The sequence below is a fragment of the Corvus moneduloides genome, chromosome 6, assembly GCF_009650955.1.
Source record: "Corvus moneduloides isolate bCorMon1 chromosome 6, bCorMon1.pri, whole genome shotgun sequence".
NCBI lineage: Eukaryota > Metazoa > Chordata > Aves > Passeriformes > Corvidae > Corvus > Corvus moneduloides.
In genome coordinates, this window is record NC_045481.1 from 53,522,659 (window position 1) to 53,546,353 (window position 23,695).

Consider the following 23,695-nt stretch of genomic DNA (forward strand, 5'->3'; position numbering starts at 1 on the left):
TCATTCCCAGCTTCCTCCTGCTGCTCCATCTCCTTCATTCCCAGAGCGCTCACGGAGAGGCAGCTGTGGCTGATGAATATTTCATGCTGAACTAGGTGTCCCTTTGTCACAGCAAGAAGCTGCATGGAGTCAGTCATGCTGCTTTTCCACTACACCTTCGCCTCCTTCTACTCAGGTTACAACATCCCAAGGAAGTCAGGCACAAAAAACTCCCCAAAGATTCAAAAATCAAACATTTCCACCTGAAAAAAGAATCCATTCAGCACACAAGCTGGAAAATATGCTCGTTCTAAGGTGGGAACTTGCAGCATTGATTCCCAGGTTCAGGGTGGAATTGCTGCTGCACTGACACAACCACAATGGGCTTCACCACACCTTGATTTATGTCTTTTACACAGAATTTTGGGGGTTTTTTTTCCCCCATTTTATGCACAACCTCTACTTTAAAGCATTTGGCTCAGCCTCCTTGGCTCAGGGAGTGCCAGTCAGACACCAGACCTCACCATAAGTCCCCACAATTCCCATCCCCAGCTCTACTGGGGTCCATCAGAGCTGCTGCAGAAGAGCCCTGTTCCCACCACCTCCCAGCCCAGATGTTAGACTGGAGCAAACAGCAGCTCCCCCGATGTTTGAGCAATGAAATAATACAGGAGAGGGCTGCTAAGATGGGCTCTTGGCAAATATTATGTGCTTTCACATCCAGAAAGATTTCCATTATCAGCCCCAGACGAGTGATTAAGGAGCATTTCAGTTCCTGGAACAATCCAAATGGCAGCCATGGCGCTAATCTCCTCTCGATCACCCTGGCACCCTAACCAGCCTGCAGCTCTCCTGATATGCATCCCTTCCCTGCTAATCTCCTCTCCATCACCCTGGCACCCTAACCAGCCTGCAGCTCTCCTGATATGCATCCCTTCTCTGCTAATCTCCTCTCCATCACCCTGGCACCCTAACCAGCCTGCAGCTCTCCGGAGATGCATCCCTTCTCTGCTAATCTCCTCTCCATCACCCTGGCACCCTAACCAGCCTGCAGCTCTCCTGATATGCATCCCTTCTCTGCTAATCTCCTCTCCATCACCCTGGCACCCTAACCAGCCTGCAGCTCTCTGGAGATGCATCCCTTCCCTGCTAATCTCCTCTCCATCACCCTGGCACCCTAACCAGCCTGCAGCTCTCCCGAGATCCATCCCTTCCCTGCTTCCAGCTTGCTCTGTTGAGCACACACACACTCTCCTGGCACAGTACCTGTCTTGGGGTCCTCCCAGAGTGCGGAGATCTTGGCGACGTAGGGCATGGATTTCTTGCGGGGCCCCGATTTGAGGAGCACGGTGTCCCGCACCCGGATGATCTCCCCGTCCCTCTCCACAGCCTGGTAGCTCTTGCGCACAGCCGGCTCTGGCTCGTTCTGCACACACAGGAACCAAAACAACCCCGGTGAACAGGCAAAGGGCGACTTCACGGTTCTCCTCTGTAGTGACCATAGTGAGGAGCAGCTCACCGGGGACAGCACATCTCACAAAAGCCCTAACTGCTGATATTAATACTCTTATTTCAAATTAAAACACACTTGCTCCTTCCATTCTGCATGCAAAACCACAATCTTCAGGAAAATCACCTTTCCACCTGCCTACCTGGAGGCCTGCTTTTCCTTTCTATTCAAAGGCACCGAAAACTAGGTGTGTTTTGAATGCAATGTGTTTCTCTGATACAAACACTGTAAGAAAACCAATAAAACATGAAATATTTGACATGAGCAGGGCAGGGAGTGGCAGGGAGGCTGTGGCACAAAGCCTTCCTTAGCAGGACTGCCAGTGATTCCTTTGTACCCTCTGACAGTACAAAATGATCACTCTGGGGACTATGAACGGGGGGTTTTTAGTTTGCTTTTGCTCCAAGTTTAATTTCAGAACGCCTGAGCAGGATGGTTTAACCCCCAGATCTCCCAGGCAGGACTGGAAGCATTGTAAGGAGATTAACGCCTCACTGCTCCTTTGGGGTGTGACAGCCTGAGGGATGGATGCACAAGGCCAGTTCCTGGCCTTGACAGGCTTCATTCTGGCACAGCCCTAGGCACCTGAACACAGTCCCAAAGGCTAAAGCTCCAAAGCCTGCCCTGGCTGCTGCTCTCAGCAGCCCGAGGTTGTGCCACCACAACAAGCAGTGGCACAGATCCTGCCTGGACCACGGCCCTCCTTCCTCCTGACATCTACTGCACACCAGTGCCTTGTCCCACCCTCCCAGACACCACGTGTGGCCCATTTCAAGCTCTTATGCTTTAATAAGATGAAGGATATTGCCTTCTCTCACAATTGAAGTGGACTTGATTGGAGCTAATTGAATTCCCTGGCAGGAAATCTCCCATCTTACAGGAACCAGTCTCTGCCCCTGAACACAACAAATGGGAAAGTACAGAAAGGAAATCCCTGGAGGAGCAAACTGGCCATGCCACCATGTAAGTTACAAGAAAGGGGATTTTGGGTGCTAGAAAAATTCCATTTGGGAGCCAGCATACTGTCTCAGTCCTCTGTGCTCTGGGAGATCCCTGTGGGGCTACAGACACCATCAATGACAGCCACCTTATGAGGGCTGCCTCTAGACCTGCCCCTTATAATTGAGGCTACAACAACCCTCACCTTCTCAGACAGGTTTGCCCTACCCAGGAGAAAGCAGCTGGAGGATGATCCCTGAAGGATGAACTCCCATGTGCCTCAGGTGCCACCCTTGTACATGCCAGAGCCGGGAGGATCTGTCACCTTTCAGCTGAGGTCAGCACAAGAGTAGCAGGTTCTCCTCCCCTCCCAAACCACGCCGTGCAAGGTAACACCAGGGCACACAGGGAACAGAGCCAGCAGCGCCTCTGATCCCATCGGAATTTCACCGAGAGGTTCTAGACAGCACCTAGTGACCAGCTCCAGCTGGAAGCGAGCCCCAGAACTCCCAAGCCTTCATGCCTGGAGGTGCACGGGCAGCTGTCCCTGCCCAGCCCCAGCACTCAGACACCTACCACGACGTAGACAGCCTTCTCGCAGGCCGTGCCCACGGGGATCCAGCCATTGGTGGCTCTGCGCCGGCTGATCCGCTGCTGCTTGGGGTGGGAATGGCCCCCAGTCGCTTTGCTGTTGGAGGCGTGCAGGCAGCCCGGAGTATTCCGCAGCCCAGACTTGGAGCCGCTGGGAGGCTTGGAGCTCTGAGGACATTCTCGGGCCATGGTCTGAGGGTCAGAGTTGGGGGTCTGCAGGTGAGGAACGGGCTCTGCAGCTGGCGGCACGCTGGGCACAGGACATCCTGAGAGCGGGTGGACAGGCGACGCGGGGTGTCCTGCCACCGGGATTGTGAGGTTCAGCTGGTCCAGAGACTTGCAGCCTTCTAAGGGAAGGGAAGAAATGAGTCACGGATCTCATCTGGAACATAAAGCAACTACACAGCTTGGACTGTCCCACACCACGGCCACTTTTCCCCGAAATCCCCTTTATTGTATTATAGCAGTAAAGACTCTCCAGGTTGTAACTTCATTTTGCACTGTCACTGGATTGTAAAAGCAAAGCCATTTCCGAGCCTGCGTGTTCCAGTGCTCTGCCGATGACACTGCACCACAACAAACCCATCTGAATCCCAAGTAATGCCAGCCAGGAATACACACAAGGCTGGCCAGTATCCAAAGCAGTTTCAGCCTGTCAATATGTATAAAAAATAAAAAGCTTATCGAAACAATGGGAAGGATTAAATCACACTGCCAAAACCAGCCAGCTTCTTTCAAAAAGCCAAATTCTACTAATCAGGGAAAATTGAGAAGATTCTCCAAATTATGTCGAGAAAGATGAAACAAGGTGGAACACAACCACAAGATGCTGCACCCTCAGCAAAACTGTGTCTCTGCAGCAGACACAGGAACCTCAGCACGTTGGAATTTGGCTGACGCTGCCTCAGAGAGAAATACCTCGCTCTGCTCAGGAGTCACAAACAAGCCTCAACCCAGGTCAAGGGAAGAACCAGTTGCAATTACCCCCTATCAGCAGGAAAAGAGCTCCTGGACCAATACATGATGCATCCCTGTTCCCCAAACCTGAGAGTGTGCTTTTTGGGGTGACCAAAGGGCAGCTCCAGTCAGGCTCCAGGAGATGTCTCAGACCAGAGCTTACAAATCTGAAGGGAAAATTCCATCCGAAGTCACTCAGCTCCAGCCAAAAAACTGCTGGGACCCCTTGCAGAGATGGGAAGTTATTCACTCCTGCCTCTCACCTTACCCTCCCTAAGGGGCTGCAACCAAGCCACTGTGGAGCTGTGAGTGCAAGGGATGCCATAGACCATCATCATCATCAATCATTCAAATCAAAATCAACCCTGAGTAGCAAATGCCACAGGAACCCCTGGAGTGCCTGGACGTCAGGATGCAGGCACTGGCAGGCACAGGACACATGGAGCAAGGAATCACCTCTCAAGTATTTTGCTTACAAAAGCAGCTTTTAAGCTTGAGCTACAGCAGGATAAAGCTTCACAAAAATCTCTACGGAACGTCAGGGCCCTGGTGCAGAGCTGCTCTTGATGGCACACACTTGGTCACACACATTTCCAGCCTCTCCGATGGCACTGGCACTAAAGCAGCTCTCACAACCTGTCCCAGCTCCTTCCCAACCACTCTGCTTCCACACTGCCCACAACCATCGCCCAAGATCACAGCCCAGTCCCTGGATTTGTACCACACAGACACTGATACTCCCCTATGAACACTTGGAAGACACCAAATCAGACAGACGTAACACACAGCATTTGGCACGTCAAGCTGGATCCCTCTCTGATGGGAGCCTGCTGCTTGCAGCCAAAGTGCTCCTTTAGTTCACTCAAATGCCCCACCCTAGGGAAGGAAAATATTTCAGAGGTGCATAATTCTAAAAAAATCAATCCCTAAGCCTAAGGCCCTGCTAATATTCTCTTGACACCTCCTTATATGCTTCAATCCACAAACCAAAATCTCAATGATTCCAGTGTTATAAGTTTTTAAATCCAAGTTGCTCCCAGGAAGGAAATCATAGCAAGGGAGATCTCAGTAGTGGGGTGACACACCAGCAAATACCCACTCCTGGAACTGCTGCTGTCCTTGCCAGCACCAGGAGGAACCACTGAATCCACAGGGGGGGCTGAGCTCTGGAAAATACTCCATCTGCACTGCCTGCATCCTTCCGGCTGCACAAATCAGAGGCACCAGCGTGCAAAAGCTGAGGAACAAAGCCGACTGGTATGACCTTGGGGCACTACACAGGAACTGTCAGGCAAGAACACACTGCTGAGCTGGGTGTCTTGTGAGCATTCCACTTTCAAGAGCTCTGAAGCCACTAGCAAGCCCTGTCTGGCTGCTGCCGTAGGAAGCAGCACCATGACAGCAGGGATATTTTGGGAGAACAGAAATTACACCTCAACCAAACGCTCCTGAGTTTCAGCAGCTTCCTACAACGGAAGATGACAAAGCCTCGCTTGAACCAAAACTCCATCCACCTACCTGAAAATCTGTTTTCAGTGGGTAAGTCATGCCAGCTCTTGGCTGGAACACGTGGTTAGCGGAAAGATCCCACGTTGGCACTCCCAGCAGCTGGAGAGCAGCCTCCTCTACAGACCGACTGTTTGCCGCACTGTCCAGCCCGATGGCTTTACACACAGTGCTGGTGTCTGATAACCCCCACACAAAGCTCCACTTTTAAATATTTAAAATGGTATTTTTCAATGGCAGAGGCAAAGCTCCAAGACAAAGCAGGAAGTCTGAAAAGCAGGCGGGGACAGACGAGAGCCAGGCAGGTAATGACGTTTCCACACCCCCTCACCCCTCCTCATTCCAGTGCTTCATTGTCACACATGGAGCGCAAAGATGGGACCAAGAATTCCCAAACTAACAGTGCGCCTGGCACTTAGACCACCACGGTGAAACTCCCTATGCAGCCCTGCCAGCTCTGATCCACGGAATCCAAAAAGCCTGCACTCCCCAGCTGGCACCACGAGAGCCTAACAGCAGAGGCAATGCCTGCTTCTCCACAGGCTCTCCGAGGATGCCTCAGCCCCCAGAGTGAGGTTTTGGGATGGGAGAAGTAACTCATCCTGGTGTGCTACCCACCCTCCGCTCGGAGCGGCACAGCGGGATGGCGTGCAGGAACTGAACCCTGCTCATTTTACACAGATCAAAGCTCAGCCTTAGCTCCAGCATGACAAGCCGTGAGTCACCTTCTCACTGCCCAAATCCTTTCACCGATTCTCTGCCTTCCACACCAACAAGACCTTTCAGTGGGAAAAACCCTCCGGGCTAAAAATGGGGGAAGGGGAGGTGGGAGGCAGATTCCTTCCGAGCCGCAGCTTGGCTGTGGAGCTGAGAACTGCTCGCAAAGGGAACCTGCCTCCCGGCAAGCAGGCACCGCGCCGAGTCACCCTCTTCTCCCAGGAACGCCGGCCAGGATTTGCGTGCACTTTGCACCTTACCTGCTGCAAAAGGCATTTTGTAGGGGTAGCTGTTCCGTCCCGTGTGCACGCTGCCGATCCTGCCCTCCGGCACGTGCACCACGCCGCAGACGCTGTAGCTGCTCACGGCCGCTCCCTCTCCGCAGCAGTACGGAGAGCTGCACCAGTGCAGGGGCTGGAAATGAGCACCTGATGGCAAGGAACCGGGAGATACCAGGAGACCCTCGCAGGTCGCAGCCTGCGACAGCTCGTCCTTGGGATAAATGGAGCAGGGGGAGTAGCCACTGTATCCACTTTGGCCATAATAAACATAAAACCCGTTCAACGGAGTCAGATCAGAAGATTCATAGAGACAGCCACAATCCGTGTGATTCCCGGGCACAGGCAAAGGAGGGAACTGCTGCACGGGAAAGGAAGGCTGATGAAATTCCTGTTTGGGGGTTGGGGATTTCTCTCCGGGTCTTCCATACTCTGGCTTCATGGAAGCTTGTCCTCCCATGAGCAAAGGCAGTCTGTGGTAGAAGCCCTCTGTGCTGGCGTAGGAGCCAGACAGCGACTCGTAGGGGACAGGCTCTGTCGTCCCGTAGAGCCTGGAAGAGTCCCGTTGCTCCCCCTTCCCAAAGGTGCCCAGGGTCTGGCCTTGCCAGCCATGCTGCCCATCCATTTTTAAGCTAGCCACTTCTTTCTTGGATTTGACACAGTTCTTCCGACTGGCTTTGGCCCATTTGAGGGTAGATTTCAAACAGTGGTTCTCGGACTTGCCCTCTCCATCCGATTTACTCCTCTGCTTCAGGGGTTGGTCTTTCTCGTGGGTCAGCTTCAGGAAGGCCACAGCGTTCAGGCTGGCCAGTCTCTTTGGGGTGGGATGGTAGGAGATGGCACCATCCTCTCTCTTTGCCCCATCATCGAAGACCTCATCCAGAGAATGCTCACAGCTATTGCATTTCTGACTGGGCTCATGCCGGTTCTTTCCTTTCCCTGTTTTCACAGCCGGTTTTTCCAGGGCAGACCAGTTGTCACTGGCTTTGCACTGCAAGCCCTTGAGGGTACAGTCCCCAGCAGCCTTCCCGGAGTCCCTGCGGAAGCGCCTGCCGGATAACAAGCCATCGTCCCGTTCAAACAGCAGGTTGTTCACCGCCTCTGCGTTCAGCGAGGCCAGCCGGCGCTTCCTGGGCTCCGAGGGAGCAGGATCAAGGTCCTGCTCCGACCCAGGATAAGTTACTGTGCACTTCTCCCCGGATGACTCACTCTTGCCTGCTCCCACAGGCTGAACCTTTTCCGAGAACAAAGCAGATCCCAAACCCTCCACCCAGCTGGGAAGGTGCTTTTTTTTACAGCTCGGGGTCTGTTTGGACAGAGAGCCGGCCACATCCTCCAGCCTGGTGAGGAGCACCTTGCAGGTCTTTTTGCTCACTGAGGGGAGCAGCCGCCTCCGCAGCGGGTACGTCTTTCGCACTTCACGCAAACTCTTGCTTTTGTTGTTCCCTACAAACCCACTGGGACAGTTCGGAGCCTCCGAGGCATCTCCGTCCCGCTGCTCTGCGTTGGCCCTGTCCATCCTCCTGCTGCCTGTTGGCGACGAGGCCTGGCCAGCAGAACCAGCTGGGTGTTTCAGAAGGAAAAGTTGTTTTTTCCGGGCATGCGTCATAGGATCAATGTCCAATCCTGGGAACGAACGGGAAAAAACATCTATTAATATCGCTGTGAGGGTCCCATCTCCTCACAAAGCACCAAGCGCCAATTAGGAAATATTTGGGGAAGCTTGTTTCTATACAGCAGAGTCTATTTGGGTGATGGCCAGATAAGCCAATTAAGAGACAGGATGGAATTAGATGTGGTTGAATATTAAGCCATGGAACACAACAGTAATTAAAAGCAAGGTGGTGATGGCAAATGCCACAGCAGCTGGGAAAAGTTAGGTCCAGACAGAGAGCTGTTCACCCAGCTCCCTCTTACACTGATGCTGTTAACACCTCACAAATTCCCATCAAATCTCCAAAATCTGAAGGCTGGTTCAGGGCACAGAGCAGAAATAAACCCCAGTCTGTGACTGCCTGCATGTTGATACAAGCAGGCTGTTCCAGTGTCATTTTCTGAGACAATTAGGCAAAAGAAAAACAAGAAGTCCACCTACTCAGGTGAAAAGAAAACTTGGGCTACTAAGCAGAGACATGCCAACATTAATAAATTAAATACATGCAAATCCCTGTGCAGGTTGAAACCTGGCTGCCCACTGCTCTTGTCATTCCCTGTAGTTGTGTTTTATAAAAGTTGTGGGCATTGAACACCAAATCACGATGGGCAGAGAGGCCCTAAAAATACATTCATGGCAGGCAAAAGAAGCCTGGGCTTCCCGAGTTATCCAGCACCCAACTTTTAATTAAGGAATTCTGCAGTCTGAAGGAGCACACTTTTGCATAAGAAGCTGTAGGTCCAAGGCTGAGACAGGATATGGCTGGGTGATAGCAACCTATAGACATTAAAAATGTCAGTGTAAATGAGTGATAGTGAAATAGATTTAATTAAGTCTGTCTCTGAGCATCAGAAACAGCAGCAAAGGACAATTACTTGCATTTAATGCTATTTACAAAACAGTCAAATTCCATTTATTGGTAGAAAAGATCTTTGTATCAGCATCCACCTAGGAGGGGTTTGCTCTTCCCTGCAATCAGGATTTGAGCTGGAATTCCCCTCAATTGACACTGGTCTGCCACTTTTGAGGCTTTTAATTAAAGCTCCTACTGCTTTGGCAGTGATTAGAACAAAGCTCCCGAATTACAAGAACTGTTCATTTGATATGGTTTAATCAAGCTGATAATTAGATTATCTATTTGAAATAAGCCTGATGTGTTTTAATTGCCTTACTTATATATGCATTAACTAAGGGAAATTCAGGAATCGAAACCTGCTGGGGTTTGCACAGTGCTTTTTTAGATGTCATGCTCTTGGCAATGTGTTTTGGGGTGACTGAATCCCTACATCCCATTAAATAGGATATATCCCATGGCTGGTGCCCCAACAGGAGAGCTCAGTGGGGAACAAGCATTTATATATGTCCACATTTTTCTTATCAGAAGATCAGGCTCTGGGAACGAGGAGGATCAAGTCAGACAGAATTTCCTCCAAAATTGAATTCTTCTTGCACAAGCGGCTAAACTGACCACATGCAACCTCTGGAGTATGGGAGAGGACTATAATTTTTAAAAATTGATCAGGCAGAGCAGGATTTGGCAGAGGAGGTATCCTGCAGAACATGCCCTGCGGAGGACAACTCTTCCCAGGCTATATGGACCAGTGGTTTCCTTGCAACTTTTATCCTATTTTCTACTGTCCCTACTGAGAGACTGAGCCTCTGGCAGAAGTGAAAATCCCAAAATAAACAGCCATGGTTTGCCTTAACCCCAGCACCAGGCATCTTCTTCTCCTCAGGTTTCCACAGGCAGGAGCCTGACCGGGCCTGGCACCACACATCCTGGAGGGTTCGTGCTCCAATGAGTTGGACTATCTGCTAAAAACTGGGTGCTATAGGTGTGACTGTTCATGCCATAGCTGCTCTAAAGTTAGGAAAAGGCTGGAAGAGACTGAGGGAAGGGGTTGTAAGAGAATTTGGATTGTTCAGCCTGGAGAAACTTTGAGGTGACTTAATTGCCCCTTCCAGTGGCTGAAGGGGCCTACAGGAAAGTTGGAGAGGGGTTTTGAACAAGGGGGAATGGCTCCACCCTGACAGAGGGCAGGGATAGATGGGATATTAGACATAAATTCTTCCCAGGGTGCTGAGGCCCTGGCACAGGTTGTCCAGAGAAGCTGTGGCTGTCCCATCTCTGGCAGTGTCCAAGGCCAGGTTGGGTGGGGTTTGGAGCAACCTGGGATAGTGGAAGGTGTTTCTGCCCATGGCAGGGGGTGGGACTGTTTGAGCTTTAAAATCCCTTCCAACCCAAATCATTCCAGGATTCTATGATTCACTGCCAGCACCTATGGAACAAAACCCATCCTTAGTATGCTGAACTACTCAGAGGTTTTTCCACACCTCCGCAATCACCTGCACTGCATGGATTGTTTTGTGAGGGGGATGCTCCTGCTCCCAGCTCACCTGGGATCCGGCAATCCTTCCTCGTCCCCCAGCACAACAGAGAGATAGAGCTTTTGAACAATGCTAAAACTCAGCCCTCTGACAGGCAAATGCATCATTCCTCAAAATCAGAGTCCTGCTGAGCTTCCTTCCAGAGAGTATTGTGCTCTTGCCAGCTGGGAGGGGAGAGTGGCAGAGCTCTTCATCCTCTTTCCACCTTTGTATTGCTTCACAAAGCAGAGAAAAGCCACCTGTGCCCAGAAGTCTCCAAGAAAGTGCGAGAAAATGTGAAGAACTGAAAGTGAAGATACTTAAACCAGAACCACCCGTTTACTGCCTGTGGCTGAGGAACTGGATTAATGGCGAGAAGACATTGAGGTCTTGGAAATAAAAGTTCCAAGCAGCTCAGTCTATCCAGCTGCATCCAGAGCCCACCAAGCATTTTAAAGCTAGTTGGAATTGCTGCCTCCTTATCATACAATCACAGAATGGCTTGGGTTGGAAGTGACCTTAAAGCTGATCCCATTCCACCCCCTGCCATGGGCAGGGACACCTTCCGCTAGCCCAAGTTGCTCCAAGCCCCGTCCAACCTGTCCCTGCACACTTCCAGGAATGAGGCACCCACAGCTTCTCCAGGCAACACCCCTGCGGCAACTCCTTCCTCAAACCAGACTAGCTCTGAAAAACCGTCTCGCCAGCTGCTGAACCCAAACCAGATCAGAATAAAGAAAAATTAAAACCACTTCTAGTTTCGTGCCAGAATAAAACCATTACCCAAACAGCAAACTCAGGAGAGAGTTGATGCCTCATTAGCAGGAAAAGAAGCAAGTGTGATAACAGCTGCATGTTCTGTAATCACGCAGCTGCAGCATCTGTCTCTCCCTCTCCAGCACTTGATTGCAAGTGAAATTAGAAGAAACTAGTCTGGGACTACCCCTTCAAGCCCCATTTCCTCTCCAGAGCTTCACTACGGAGATGCACATGTTCCAAGAGACGATGCCAAAAGCACAGAAATTAAAGCTTTTAAAGCTCCTGATCCATTTGGCATTTCAATAACACACAAAGAGTTACGACAACACCAATCCTCCTCTCCATGCACGGCACCACTCCGATGACTCTCAGCCCCATCTACTTGAATCCTGTCTATCCATTTCCATTGCAACAGCTTATGCTGTGACAACAGCCCTACAACTGTGAGTATGTGGAGGATTGGCTCCTTTCTCCCTGTTGCTTTTGCAGACAAGTAATTCCCGGTGCTCTAAGGAACGTGTTGCATGGAAGAAGGCTTGCAGGAGCTCTGGGAAATCCAGATAAATTGCAGCAGCATCAGGTATCCCAGGCTGAGTTCCTTGAATGCCATGCACGTCCCATGAGTGGAAACATCGCCTCCCTCTCAAACATTCAGAAAATCTGTAGCTGTAGGAGGCTGCATTTGTCTTCCCAGGGTCCAGTCCTGATTTTTCTCCAGAGACCCATTGAAAGCTCCATCATCCACATGCTCTGGAGAGAACTGTTTATACAGACCTCATCAGGCTGCAGAAAGGGCTGGTTTCTCTCACTCATCAGCACAGCTCTGACCATTGCACCAGAGCAGGGTTAGATGGGATTTTGGGAAGAAATTCTTCCCTGTGAGGGTGCTCAGGCACTGGCACAGGTTGCCCAGAGAAGCTGTGGCTGCCCCATCCCCGCAAGTGTCCAAGACCAGGCTGCATGGGGATTGGAGCAACCTGGAATAGTGGAAGGTGTCCCTGCCCATGGCAGGGGGATGGATCTTTAACATCCCTTCCAACTCAAACCATTCCAGCATTCTGTGATTCACTGCCAGCAGCTTCTGAAAGCCATGTGGACACACAGCTTCCAACAGGCTTGTAAAAAGGGATGTGGGGCAACTCTGGCACAGCCAGGAGGATCTCTGGGAGCTGTCCTGGACTGGGCTCTGCTCCACTCCCTGCTCCAACACCCATAATTATCTCCCTCCCCCCCCCCCCGTTGCGAAAGCCTGTGTGTGCTCCAGCCACCCGGCTGGGAGTTTTGCAGCCCGTGTGTGGCCGTGATAAATCACAGACAACTGCAATGAGAGCCCGGGGCTTCACACCCCGAGTGCCGAATGCGTCCGAAAGCAGCGGCACAGGGAGCGAATCCGGCCGGGCGCAGGCCCGACCTCCACTACCCGGAGCCAGAGCTGGGAACACCCCCGAGGAGCTCCCCGGCTGATTCCTTGGGAAGGTCTGGCTCAGTCTTCCTTATCTGGTTTCAGATCTTGCCTAGTGGCAGTGCTCTGTCTGGGGAAGCCAAAATTACATTTCTCTGGCTGTTCTCACCCTCTCTGCAGCCTCAGCAAGCAGCATTCTCAGGGAAGGGGAAAGGGGAAAAAATAGGGGAAAAAGAAGGGGGAGGGAAAGAAGGGGAAAAGAAATGGTGGGGGGGAAGACAAGGGAGGATAAAAAAAAAGGAGGGGAAAAAGAAAAGGAGGGGAAAGGACAGTGAAAAAGTAGGGGAAAAAGGGAAAAAGTGGGGGGAAGGGAAGAAAGGAGGAGGAAATGGGGGGGAAAAAGAGGGGAGGAAAAAAGGGGACAAGAGGGAAAACACCAGTGGAAGCGAACAATGTGCAAGCATGGAGGAGAGTCAGAGGGTATTTCCTCAAAATCAACAACGAGGCAGGTTGTTTGGATAATTAATGCGACACCTGGAAAAGCACATTCCTTCGCGTTAAGCACCGGCTTTCCTTCGCCCTTTACCGATGGTAAGAAGCTGTACACTGTGTCACGTTGCCAGTGACAGGCTGCTGCCGAGCAGAATAGGCAGGAAATGATGAAGTGAAAAACAAATGTGGGGACTGATAAGTGACCTCAGCGACTCCAACATCAGGCACCAAACCCCGATCAAGTTTGGAGCCCCAAAGCTTTGGGGTCTGGTACATATTTGCATTAAAACAAACCCCAAGTTTCTGAAAGCAAAGCCTTCACTGCACACCCGTGATCAACACTGGCAAAACCACTTCCTACGGCCTTGAAGAACTGCAGATTTCCACCCCAAGAGTTGTCACAAGCCTTTTGCTTGTGACCCCAACATAAAGCAGCATTGTTCTGTGTGTCTGTAGGAAGCTCTGGTGCCTTTGCTGCTCTTCACAGCCTTCCAAACCCCACTGAAATAGGCACAAGTGGGGTCAGAGCTTGAGCGGCAATGGCACAACCACAGTTTCATACTCACTCCCTGCAGAAGAGATGCAAACCCTGTGCTTAACCACAGGCAAAGCCACCCTTGACTCCCCAAAACTCCAAACCCACTCCAAAGCCAGGAAAAACTGGAAGCAGAGACCAGGATTTGTTTCTGTCCCCTTAGTTTGCTCAGAGATGGATAACACGAATACCTTCCTTATCTCAGAGGGAACGTTATTTTCTTTGCCTTTCAACAGTTTAGGGAGGGATGCACCAGGATGAGAAGGCAACTTGGAATTAATGGTTTCTAGAGTGCAATGGAGCATATGGCAATTCCCAAACAGCATCCACCACTTGTGCTTCCCATAGGACCCTCCCAGCTGTAGCAGCAGCAGCAACCCATGGAGAACCATGGATAAGCAGCCTCAAGCATGCTGCTGCAAGGAAAGCCCAGGTAGGGCAAAGGAATTCCCTGGCATTTGCAGGTGAGTACAAGGATGTGGGGGTGGAAATGAGGCTGAGCTTGTCTCCAGGCTGACAATTTGATGGAAAGAGATGCTTTGACACTTGGCTTTTGCTGCCATCACTCCCCAGTGAACTAGTTTCTAAGATTTCCTTTTGATGATGGCATTCAGAGTCCAGAGACTAGGCAAGAGAAACACAGGAAAGGACGGGAGGTGCACACTAGACCACCTGGAAAAAATGGGAAGGCTGAAGCTTACACAGATATTGCAATCCTGAAATATCCCAGGGAACAGCAGCAGCAAGAAGGAAAGGGACTTTTTAAAAGAGCAGGTAGTGTCAAGATAAGGCGGAATGGCTCCACCCTGACAGAGGGCAGGGTTAGATGGGATATCGGGAGGAAATTCTTCCGTCGGGGTGGTGAGGCCCCAGCACAGGTTGCCCAGAGAAGCTGTGGCTGCCCCATCCCTGGCAGTGTCCAAAGCCAGGCTGGACAGAGCTTGGAGCAACCTGGGCTAGTGGAAGGTGTCTCTGCCTGTAGCAGGGTGTGGAATGAGATGATCCTTAAGGTTTCTTCCAACCCAAATCATTCTGGGATTCTGTGACTCTATAAAATACCAGATCTATTAAATATCACCCATTTACACAGAATTGCCTGTTACAACTTTAAATAGGTTCTGTACAAAGCTCCCATGTGACAGCTACGCCAACAACACCCTAAAACATGCCTATAAGTAGTTTGAAAAACCAAGTCAAAAATATTCTGGGACAGCTTTCACAGTCATGTTTATAGAAGGAGCACAAGCTTTGCCAATCAAGGTTTAAAAAAAAAATAACCCACACAAGCCCTGCTCATCTGATTTTTCATATATGCAAAATGCAAACTCGATTCCTTCGTGGCAGAAGGCTGAGTCTGGTAAAATATCAATCATATGTCACTTTGCTCAGATAGCTCTGGCACCCTTCCTGTTCCACGGACAAAATGGAATAACAAATTATTCCCAAGGCTTTATTTTGAAGAACAAGGTGTAAGGTTTTTCTACAGTAAATATTAAAGCTCTTCTATATATTATAATCACACCCTTCCACGACTGCTTTAGGAGCTTCCTTCAAGCTGCTGAGCTTAAACAATTCAAGCTGCGCCGTGATTCCGTGTTCTACACGTGTGGCTGCAAACTGTGCTGCCTGTGGGAATTTCAAGGGCAGGTGCATCCCTGCCAGCTCCTCTCCATGTCACGGAGCTGTCACTGCCATCCTATCTCTGGATCCGGATTTCCCTTCTCCTCCCTCCGGTACATCTCTCCCACAAAGATCTCCATTCACTCTCTCCTGACTGGGAACTGTCAGCATGGCACCCTCAGGATCCAAAGACAACACGTTCCTACTCAACAAGCTCAAAATTGGCTTTAGGGGAGAAAAAAGCAATGCAGGAAATTCAGGGAAGGGCAAGGTATTCCTTCAACGTGACATTTAACTAAACGTTTTATTTAAACATTTTTTTTCCTTTAACTAATCTTCATCTTATTTTCCTCACTTCAGTGGCCCTCAAAACTGCCTGTGCCCCACCTCAGTGTCCAAATCCTTGGCACTGTGGCTCCAGGTATGGACTCTAGGAGTTATCATCTCTGAGAGGAGTGCAGAAGACAGCCTGAATTTGAAAATTTAACAGACATGCATGTTTATAACCTCGACTTAAATTTACAGAAGCCTTAAACCCAAGCAGGCAAAACAAAGCTCTGTTAAAGAACAAGTTCATGTAGTATTTTCGAGGATTGTGTTCTGACTCATCTCCAGTTGAAATACACTGACCAGAACTACCTCTTCAGACTAAAACTGCTACTTGAATTATCTTCAGTTCTAGAATAAGTACTTCAGACCGTATCATCTTGCATTTGGAAATACCTTTTTAGTTTCTACATGGTTTAAAAAGTAGTAGCACGCCACTTCACCCTCAGCTGGGCTGAGAGTTGTCCATACAGCAGAACAGCTCTCAGGGATTTCCTCCATCAAAGGTTTTGATTCCTCTTTCTATTCAAAGTTTAACAGACATTTCAAAAGAAAACAGACTTTCTACTTCTTTATTCTCACTTTCTGATCATCACTTGAAACACCAGCGTTAACCCCACACGTTCCCAGCTGAGGACAAAGGTGACAGAGGATGAGTTATGCTGAGCACTTTTCCATTTGAGAATTTCAGTCCCAACCCAAAACACAAGTCAAAGAAAGACTTTATAGAACTTTTGCATTCCCACTGCAATCCTCGGAACCAAACCCTCTCCTTCTCTGAAGTCTTGTAAACCACAGTGCTGCACTGAATGCTGAGAAGAGCTTAAATCTGGAGCCAACTTTGCTGGATTTGAACTAGAATCAGAGAATCTAATTCTTCCCCGTGAGGGTGGTGAGGCCCTGGCACAGGTTGGTGGAAGGTGTCCCTGCCCATGGCAGGGGGTGGAAATGGATGAGCTTTAAGGTCCCTTCCCACCCAAACCATTCTGGCATCCCATGAATCCCAGAATGGTTTGTGAACTTCTGGAATAAAAGTCCAGATGTGGCTTTAAAATACACAACTTTTTTTCCTTCACAAAATACAGGACCAATCATCATCACAAATACAGGTGTATATTCACACATCTTCTGGTGAGACGGTTTTAGCCAAGGCAGAACTGCCAAGCCTACCTAAACCTGCTTTAAACCTTTCCTCCTTCCCATTAGTGCCTGAGACAGTATTTACAAATCAGTAACCCACAAGGTAAGGGAAGAAATTCCACTTAAAATTTCACAACTCAACTGGTTTCATGTATTAGGTCAGTCTGAGGAAATGCAGCGCTGCTGAATGGTGCTGCAACACCTGACACCTCCAAGGAGAACAAGTTCCTTAATTCCTAGGGTGTTAGCAGAGGAATCATTTAAATTTATATCAAATTGTATCATTTAAGCCCAGGAAGCAGAGGGACTCTGTGTTGACAAAGGTCCCGAGAACAGCCAGAGGAGCCTTTCTAGGAACCAGCAGCTGGCACAGATCAGAAATCTGGTGAGAGAAAACTCAAGCAGGAGCTGGATGCTGTAACACGTTAAAATCCCAGGAACCACAAGGCAAACACAGGCAATTCAGCCACTTTAGACAAGGAGAAGCCCAGCTCACTGGAACACTGCTTCCGTGAGAGCCCATTTAACTCCCATTAAGAGCTGCCCCAGCTCTTTCATCCCTTACCCACATCATTAAAGGTGTATTTAAACACACACCTTTGCTTGTGTCCCAGGTTTGATCAGTCAAGGCAACAAATACCACCTTTAAATAGACTGGACAGGGTTTGCAGCCCGTGCTGGGAGTGACCTGGTTTATATGCACTCATTTAAGGTGCATTTATCGACCCACACGTGCGTGACGCCGCTTGGCCGTTCGGAAAGACAGCAATTAAACACACCCAGCTCTCCAAGCCAGGGCTAGGATGAGACTTTTTCAATAAGGGGGGCCATATAAACTCCATCACACCAAAATATTACTTGGATTTCACTGCCCCTTGCACAGCCAGGAGGAAAAACAGACTAAAGAGCATCAGGAATGGTCAGGAACAATGACTAAGTTACACCCTTGGTCCCAAGAGTTCCAGGTTGAATTCTGAGGGGATGTTGAACATTTCTGTTCTCCCACCAGTGCAGGTCACCATGGAGCCAGTGGGAACTCCAGAGGATAAACCATCAGCTCTCTGGCAAAAGAGCCTAACTACAACTTCCTCTGGGGACCCACAAAGCTTTTAAGCAGTGCAGCCTAGTTTTATGGAAATGCCACAGGTGCCTTCGACTGATTTTCAGGAAGGTCCCTTGAAGTCAGGCTGTGGCTTCAAAACATCCAGGTGTGCTGAGTAGTGGGGAGAAGAGTGCTACAGAAGCTGTTCTGCCAAAGGATGCTCTGGTACTGCAAAACCAACCCCTGACGTGCTTCCTCCAACCTTGAGGAGATAGGTAATAGGGAAGAAAACAGCAAAACTTTTGAGGAACTCCTAGCACTGACAAGTGGAGAAACAAAAAAATAATCAGAATTAATCCCTTCATTATCAGCAATAGGATTTGAGAACACTGATTGCACATTGAGGTGTTCAACACGTGGATCAGAGGGATGGGGAAGGGAAAACCACCCTCATCCATCCCAGTCACCAGCACAGGAGCACAAGGGTAAAAGATGCACATGGTTCAGAAGTGAATGGCTCCAAGGAGTGGGGTACAAGGAGACAACATGGGAAGCCAGACCACAGGAAATGCAACTGGAGAGGCGATCCCAGAGGGATTCCTGAGCTGCACGAGCTGCCAGCTGAAGCAGAGCCAAAGTGGCAGCGGGAGACGCTCGCAGCTACCGGTCGAATGTCGGGAGAACTGGTAGGAAGTTTCCAGGAGCTGCTGGAAGATCCAAGCAAGCTGCAGCAAGCTCTGCTTTCCCAGGCTGTGCCCAGCATGGAAGGGTAAACAGTTGATAAGGAGGAATGTGCTGCAAAGCCCCCCCAAGCAGCCAGAACCCCCCTGCTATCCCACAGCTCGGCCCAAGGACGATACCCAGTGCCTGTGCCCAGCACACACCTCCCCTTGGCCAGTTTTGCTGCTGGCAGTCCAAATCTTGGGAGATTTGATCCAAAGAGGATCTGATGCTGGACAACAGCTGCAAAGAGCTCAGAGCTGAGGAGTTTCTGCCTCAGATTGCAGTTACAGTGCACAAGGAGAGATGTATCTACGCAGGATATCCCCAGACACTAGAATTTCAGCTCCAGCTATTTGTCACAGTAAAACATTTTAAGGCAGCAGCATTCTTCAAACGAAAATGACAGATAATATTCCATTTTAGAGCTCCAAAGCTAGCTCCTTGCTCATTTCAATAACTTAGATAAACATTTTATTTAACAGCTGTATTAAAAGGCAGAAACACACTTTGCTCCAGAAAGCCAGGCAGACTTACAGCCCCGGCTTCTGCAGGATTTTAACTCTCAGTTCAAGATGAATTCCTGGAAATGAGGGGGGGGGGGGGGTGAGGGAGAAACTCTCATTTCTTCTGAACAGAAACCAAGCACAAAGTCTGTGTTTGAGTCTCCAGCTCTGCTGCGTCCCACCCTGCTTACAACTTTGCCACACATGTGGGAGCACCAGCAGAGCTGAGTGATGCTTTCCCAGAAGATGCCACAACTTCTGTCAGGTCTCTGCTGTGGTCGACATGGGGTCTGCAAAAGGAACAGACCCCAAACTACCTTTGGGGCCTCCTGCTCAGTGACACCTCACAGCTTTCCTTCCACGCCTCTGCTCGAGCTGGGATGGGCCTGGAAGTTCTCACACCTCTGGTGAAGGATGAGCCCTTGGGGAGCCTCAGTACCTGCAGCTGATCTGAGGGATCAGGAACAAATATCTAAATATTCAGCGGCTTTCCTGCTCCCCAGGCAAGGCCTGTCACTGTTACTGCCCTCCAAACACAAGTACACCAGCATGCAGCATTAAGGTGTTTTATCCTGGAATGGTTTGGGTTTGCAGGGACCTTAACAATCATCCCATTAACAAACCCCCATGGGCAGGGACACCTTCCACTAACCCAGGCTGCTCCAAGCCTTGTCCAACCTGGCTCTTTTAACATGACCAGGACACTGATCTTAATTTATCTAAACAGTTTCCATTTATATTTTTGTGGGGGTCTAAATACGCCTATGAAGACTCCGTTGGGTCCATTCACAGCTTGCTTTGTTCAGCTGAAGGCTGGATAGGTGTTTGCATGGCTGCATGAGCTTTCCGGCCTGAGAGCAGGAAAATTAGGACCCCACTACCCAAACCCATGACTTCAAGCATTGGAAGTGGCTGCCCAGGACAGCAGTGGAGTCACCATTCCTAGAGGTATTTAAGGAATGACTGGATGTGGCACTCAGTGCTCTGGTCTGGTTGACAAGGTGGTGATCACCCACAGGTAGAACTCTATGATCTTAGAGGTCTTTTCCAACCTAAATTATTCTGGGATCCAGCTCTGTGAGCTGGACTGAGGCCTCACGGAAGCACCTGAAGCCACTTTCCTTTTTTATTTTTAAATTCATTGTGTTTGTTTTACACACTACACAGGCTGCTGCAAGAGCAACCATCCGACCCTCAAGGCCTCCAGACACTGCTCTATGTAAGGTTATTACAGTGAACTGGGGTTTAATTATATTTAAATAGTGAAAAGTCAAAGCGCTGCTGCTGCGCTCACCTCCCTGCCCCTCCATGATCCATTTCTCCCCACTGCCTCCCATGGTTTCCTTGGAAACATATGCAAGCTTAAATTGGATTGACATTCACTTAGTGGACAGATGGAGTTTGGAACAGCCCAGCGCCTGAAATTCAAGGCCGAGCCTTGGGATATGTCACGTTATCAATACAAAAAACAACCCCCGAGCTTTGTGGGAAGGGTAAGGATCCCCTAATTATTCAGTAACGAGCTCTGAGGTGGCATCTCAGGAAGGTCAGCGCTCACCCATTGTTCCTGATGAAAGCAGCGGGCCGAGCATGCGACCCGTTTTGTTGGGAGGGAAGGATTTAATTTTTGTTAAGCGCTGAGAAAACAGGGGAGTTCTTAAGCTCATTAGTGGTTTCAGGCAGGAGAACTGCTGCAGATCACACGTGGGCTGAGCGATGCTCCATCCACACTGTAATTAAGTCACTTGCACCCAAAACTTCATCCCTAGGCTGAAGTTATTCCTGGTAAATGATGTTGACCCACGGACACCGAGAGGGACAGGACTTGCACCACTTCTTTACAGCCCCAGAGGTGTCAGGACTGCACTTTCAGCAAAGCTGGCAATTTGTTCTCAAGTGGGAATTATTTCCTGGGTCCTCTTCCACTATATGGGAAGAAACAGAACCGGGAAGAAATGAAAATGGCTAAAACAGTGCTTCCCAACCACACTGCCTGTCCTAACAGAAAGGTTTCACCTCTTTCCAACCAAAACACAAGGTGGACAGTAGAAATCCTCAGTAACTGCATCCCTAGAGATCCCTGATGAAATCCAGCATCTAGGAAGGACAAGATGACAGAGTTCTTGGGAAGGAAAAGGGGGGCAGCCAGCAATCATTGCATAGTCCCCCTTACCAGGTGCTCTGCCCATCACATGCTTGACTACTGCCAGGGCCACCTCCAGGTAATCACCACCTCCAGGAATTAGGGACATGCCACAGCGTCAGGGTTACCAAGGAATTTTTAAGGAATAAATTCCCAAAATGCCTGGTTTGCTTCTGTTGCTTGTGCCATTTGCTGAAACCTAAGGAATTCCCAGGCTGGGATTTACCTGCGCAAGTCAGGATTTCCATACCTATCCTGACACCTGGCATTTAGCCAGAATTTTAAATAAAATCTCTTCTTTCCTCTCTCTACATGTAATTATAGCTGCCAAATCCTTTTTCTTTACTATCCTGCTCACCTTGGAGAGAGCTGCTCTGTCTCCTTACTCTGAGCCATCTCCAACCTTGAATCCTTCCACTGACTTTGGCTGAGCTGAACAAAGGAACAAACCCAAACATGCCTCCTGCATCTGTTTCTTAGGAGTTTTTTATTAATTAAAAATAAACCTCCTACTGCCTACTAGTTCCCTCCACAAGCCTGCACTTTCCTGCTTTCTCCTCCTTCCAAACCATCCATATTTATCAATATGTGAGTATTGCAGCTTAATCCTCATTGCCTGCATTCCCCCCGGTGCCTCCCCATCCTCCCTCAGCAGAGACCTCAATACTCCTCTCCACCCTGTCTCAAATCCTGCTCTTTTTCACGGAATTCTCAGCCCTGAGCCAGCGAGAACACGCTCAACCTGCCAAGTGCCCTAACAGAACGAGCGCTCCCGAAGGGATTTCAGGGATGCGGCCCTCGATCCATTTCCAGGTGAGATGCTCGTTAGTTTACCGGACTTGCCCGGCGAGGATGCGAGGGCTGGGAGTGCGAGGGTGCTCCCAGCTCCAGCAGCATCCGCCTGGCCACGCTCCCCGCGGCGCCTGCTCCCTCCTGCCTCCAAAACTCAGCTCAGCCATCCTTTCCTCGCATCCCAGAACTCCCCATTTCTCTCCTCCACTGTCTATTTAAGCCTATTCCAGGTATTCCGCAGGCACTCGGAGACACAATGAAGACAAGCACCGGATAATGCCGTGCTGCGGGAAGGCTGGCTGAAGCTCCCGATTCTCCGTGCTTCCCACAGGCCACAGGCAAGGAACAATAGAAGGCCAGGCACGGTGTGAGTAGGAAGCAATGCCTGGGATCTCGATGCTTCCTTAGCACTGGAATTTTATTTCAAGGATGATAATTCAGACACTGAAAAATCAGCTGCCAGCAAAGCAGTTTTATTCAAATCAATGCGAAGAAAACGCCTGCTTTTTATTTCTAAGAGCCTCGTAAATAATTTGAAACACTGAGATACAGGCAGCCTCTAAAAGCCAAGATCTTTCATTTAAAAAAAAATAAAAATCAAGGCTGCCGAGCTGCAGAGTTTCAAAGCTGAGCGTGAGAAAGCCCTTCAAGAACTGCTGGAAGAACAATGGGTGCCAGTGAGAGCTCCTGTGATGTGCCTTACAAAGGCGGAAAACCTAAAAATCATCATTTTCTTTAGTCATACCTTTGTTTAGGAGAACTGGGACACGAGGAATGCAGCACCCGGCAGCTCAGAGCCCAAGCATCATCTTATTCCTGAGCACCACACGTTTAACACAAATCCCACCCGCTCCACGTGCCTTTTCCCGGAGCGCTTCCACCCACAACAGGGCAGTGCCCAGGGAATACAGCAGGAGAAATATCCCACCTGGGCTGCATCCCCCTTCTCTCGGCAGCGGAAGAAGGGAGCCCCAAGGCATATGGATCCCAAAGGCTCCCTGCTCCCAGCACCACCGTGCCGGCTGTGCCATCCCATGGGATGAGCTGACACCCTGCCGATGCCACCAGACTCCTGTCACGGCGCCTGGCTACACGTGTGACAGCAAGCGCCCCTCAAAATCCTGTGCTGCCAGTCTCCAAAAGCACTAGGAATTTTAAACGGTAAAGGAAGAAGAATGACAAAACAAGGGATTCCAAGCAGCCCTCAGACAAGGTCCAGCCAGACATCTCTACTGAAAATGCACCTCAGATCTAAGTCAGAGCTTCTATAAGAGGTGATAAAAGCGGCATTCCCGGCCGTGCCACGTGGGAAAAGCGCAACGGCACGGCCCCGAGCACGCCGTGCTCCCGGGGAGTGACACACATTCCCTCCCCATTTAATAGTGTTTATTTAGCTGCACGATACCGGCGCAGCTCAGACCCCAGGGGGAACTGCCCAGTGCCACCAGGCTCGCAGGGTGTTACATCGCTCATTCCCACATTTTTTAATTTAAGGAAAGACACATTCATGCGTTTGCCCATCACCAAGCAGCAAGAACCCAGCACTGCCAAATGTGAGCATCACAAATCAGGCCAAAATCAACAGCGTCCCTTGAATTATTTTTGACCCATGTGGAGTTAATAACCACCCACCCTCTATGGAAGATGTCCTGAAATTTAATGTATATCAATAATCAGCAGATTGAAGGGAAAACAACTGCTCCTCTAGAGCAGCCATAC

The 23,695-nt window shown here is 49.8% G+C and overlaps 1 protein-coding gene across 3 annotated transcripts in view; it reads right to left on the reverse strand.

Annotated features, from left to right (window-relative positions):
- Positions 1-23,695, reverse strand: part of BAHD1 (bromo adjacent homology domain containing 1) — a 35,767-nt gene that overhangs the window by 7,654 nt on the left and 4,418 nt on the right. Inside the window, exons 1-3 of one of the 3 annotated variants that reach the window (XM_032112199.1) lie at positions 6,460-8,086; positions 3,005-3,366; positions 1,246-1,405 (exon numbers count right to left, since the gene is read on the reverse strand). In XM_032112199.1, the coding sequence (XP_031968090.1) occupies positions 1,246-1,405; positions 3,005-3,366; positions 6,460-8,086 (2,149 nt within the window). Of the gene's footprint in view, positions 1-1,245; positions 1,406-3,004; positions 3,367-6,459; positions 8,104-23,695 lie in introns of those variants that run through there. The other 2 variants (XM_032112200.1, XM_032112198.1) reach the window with 2 other exon arrangements.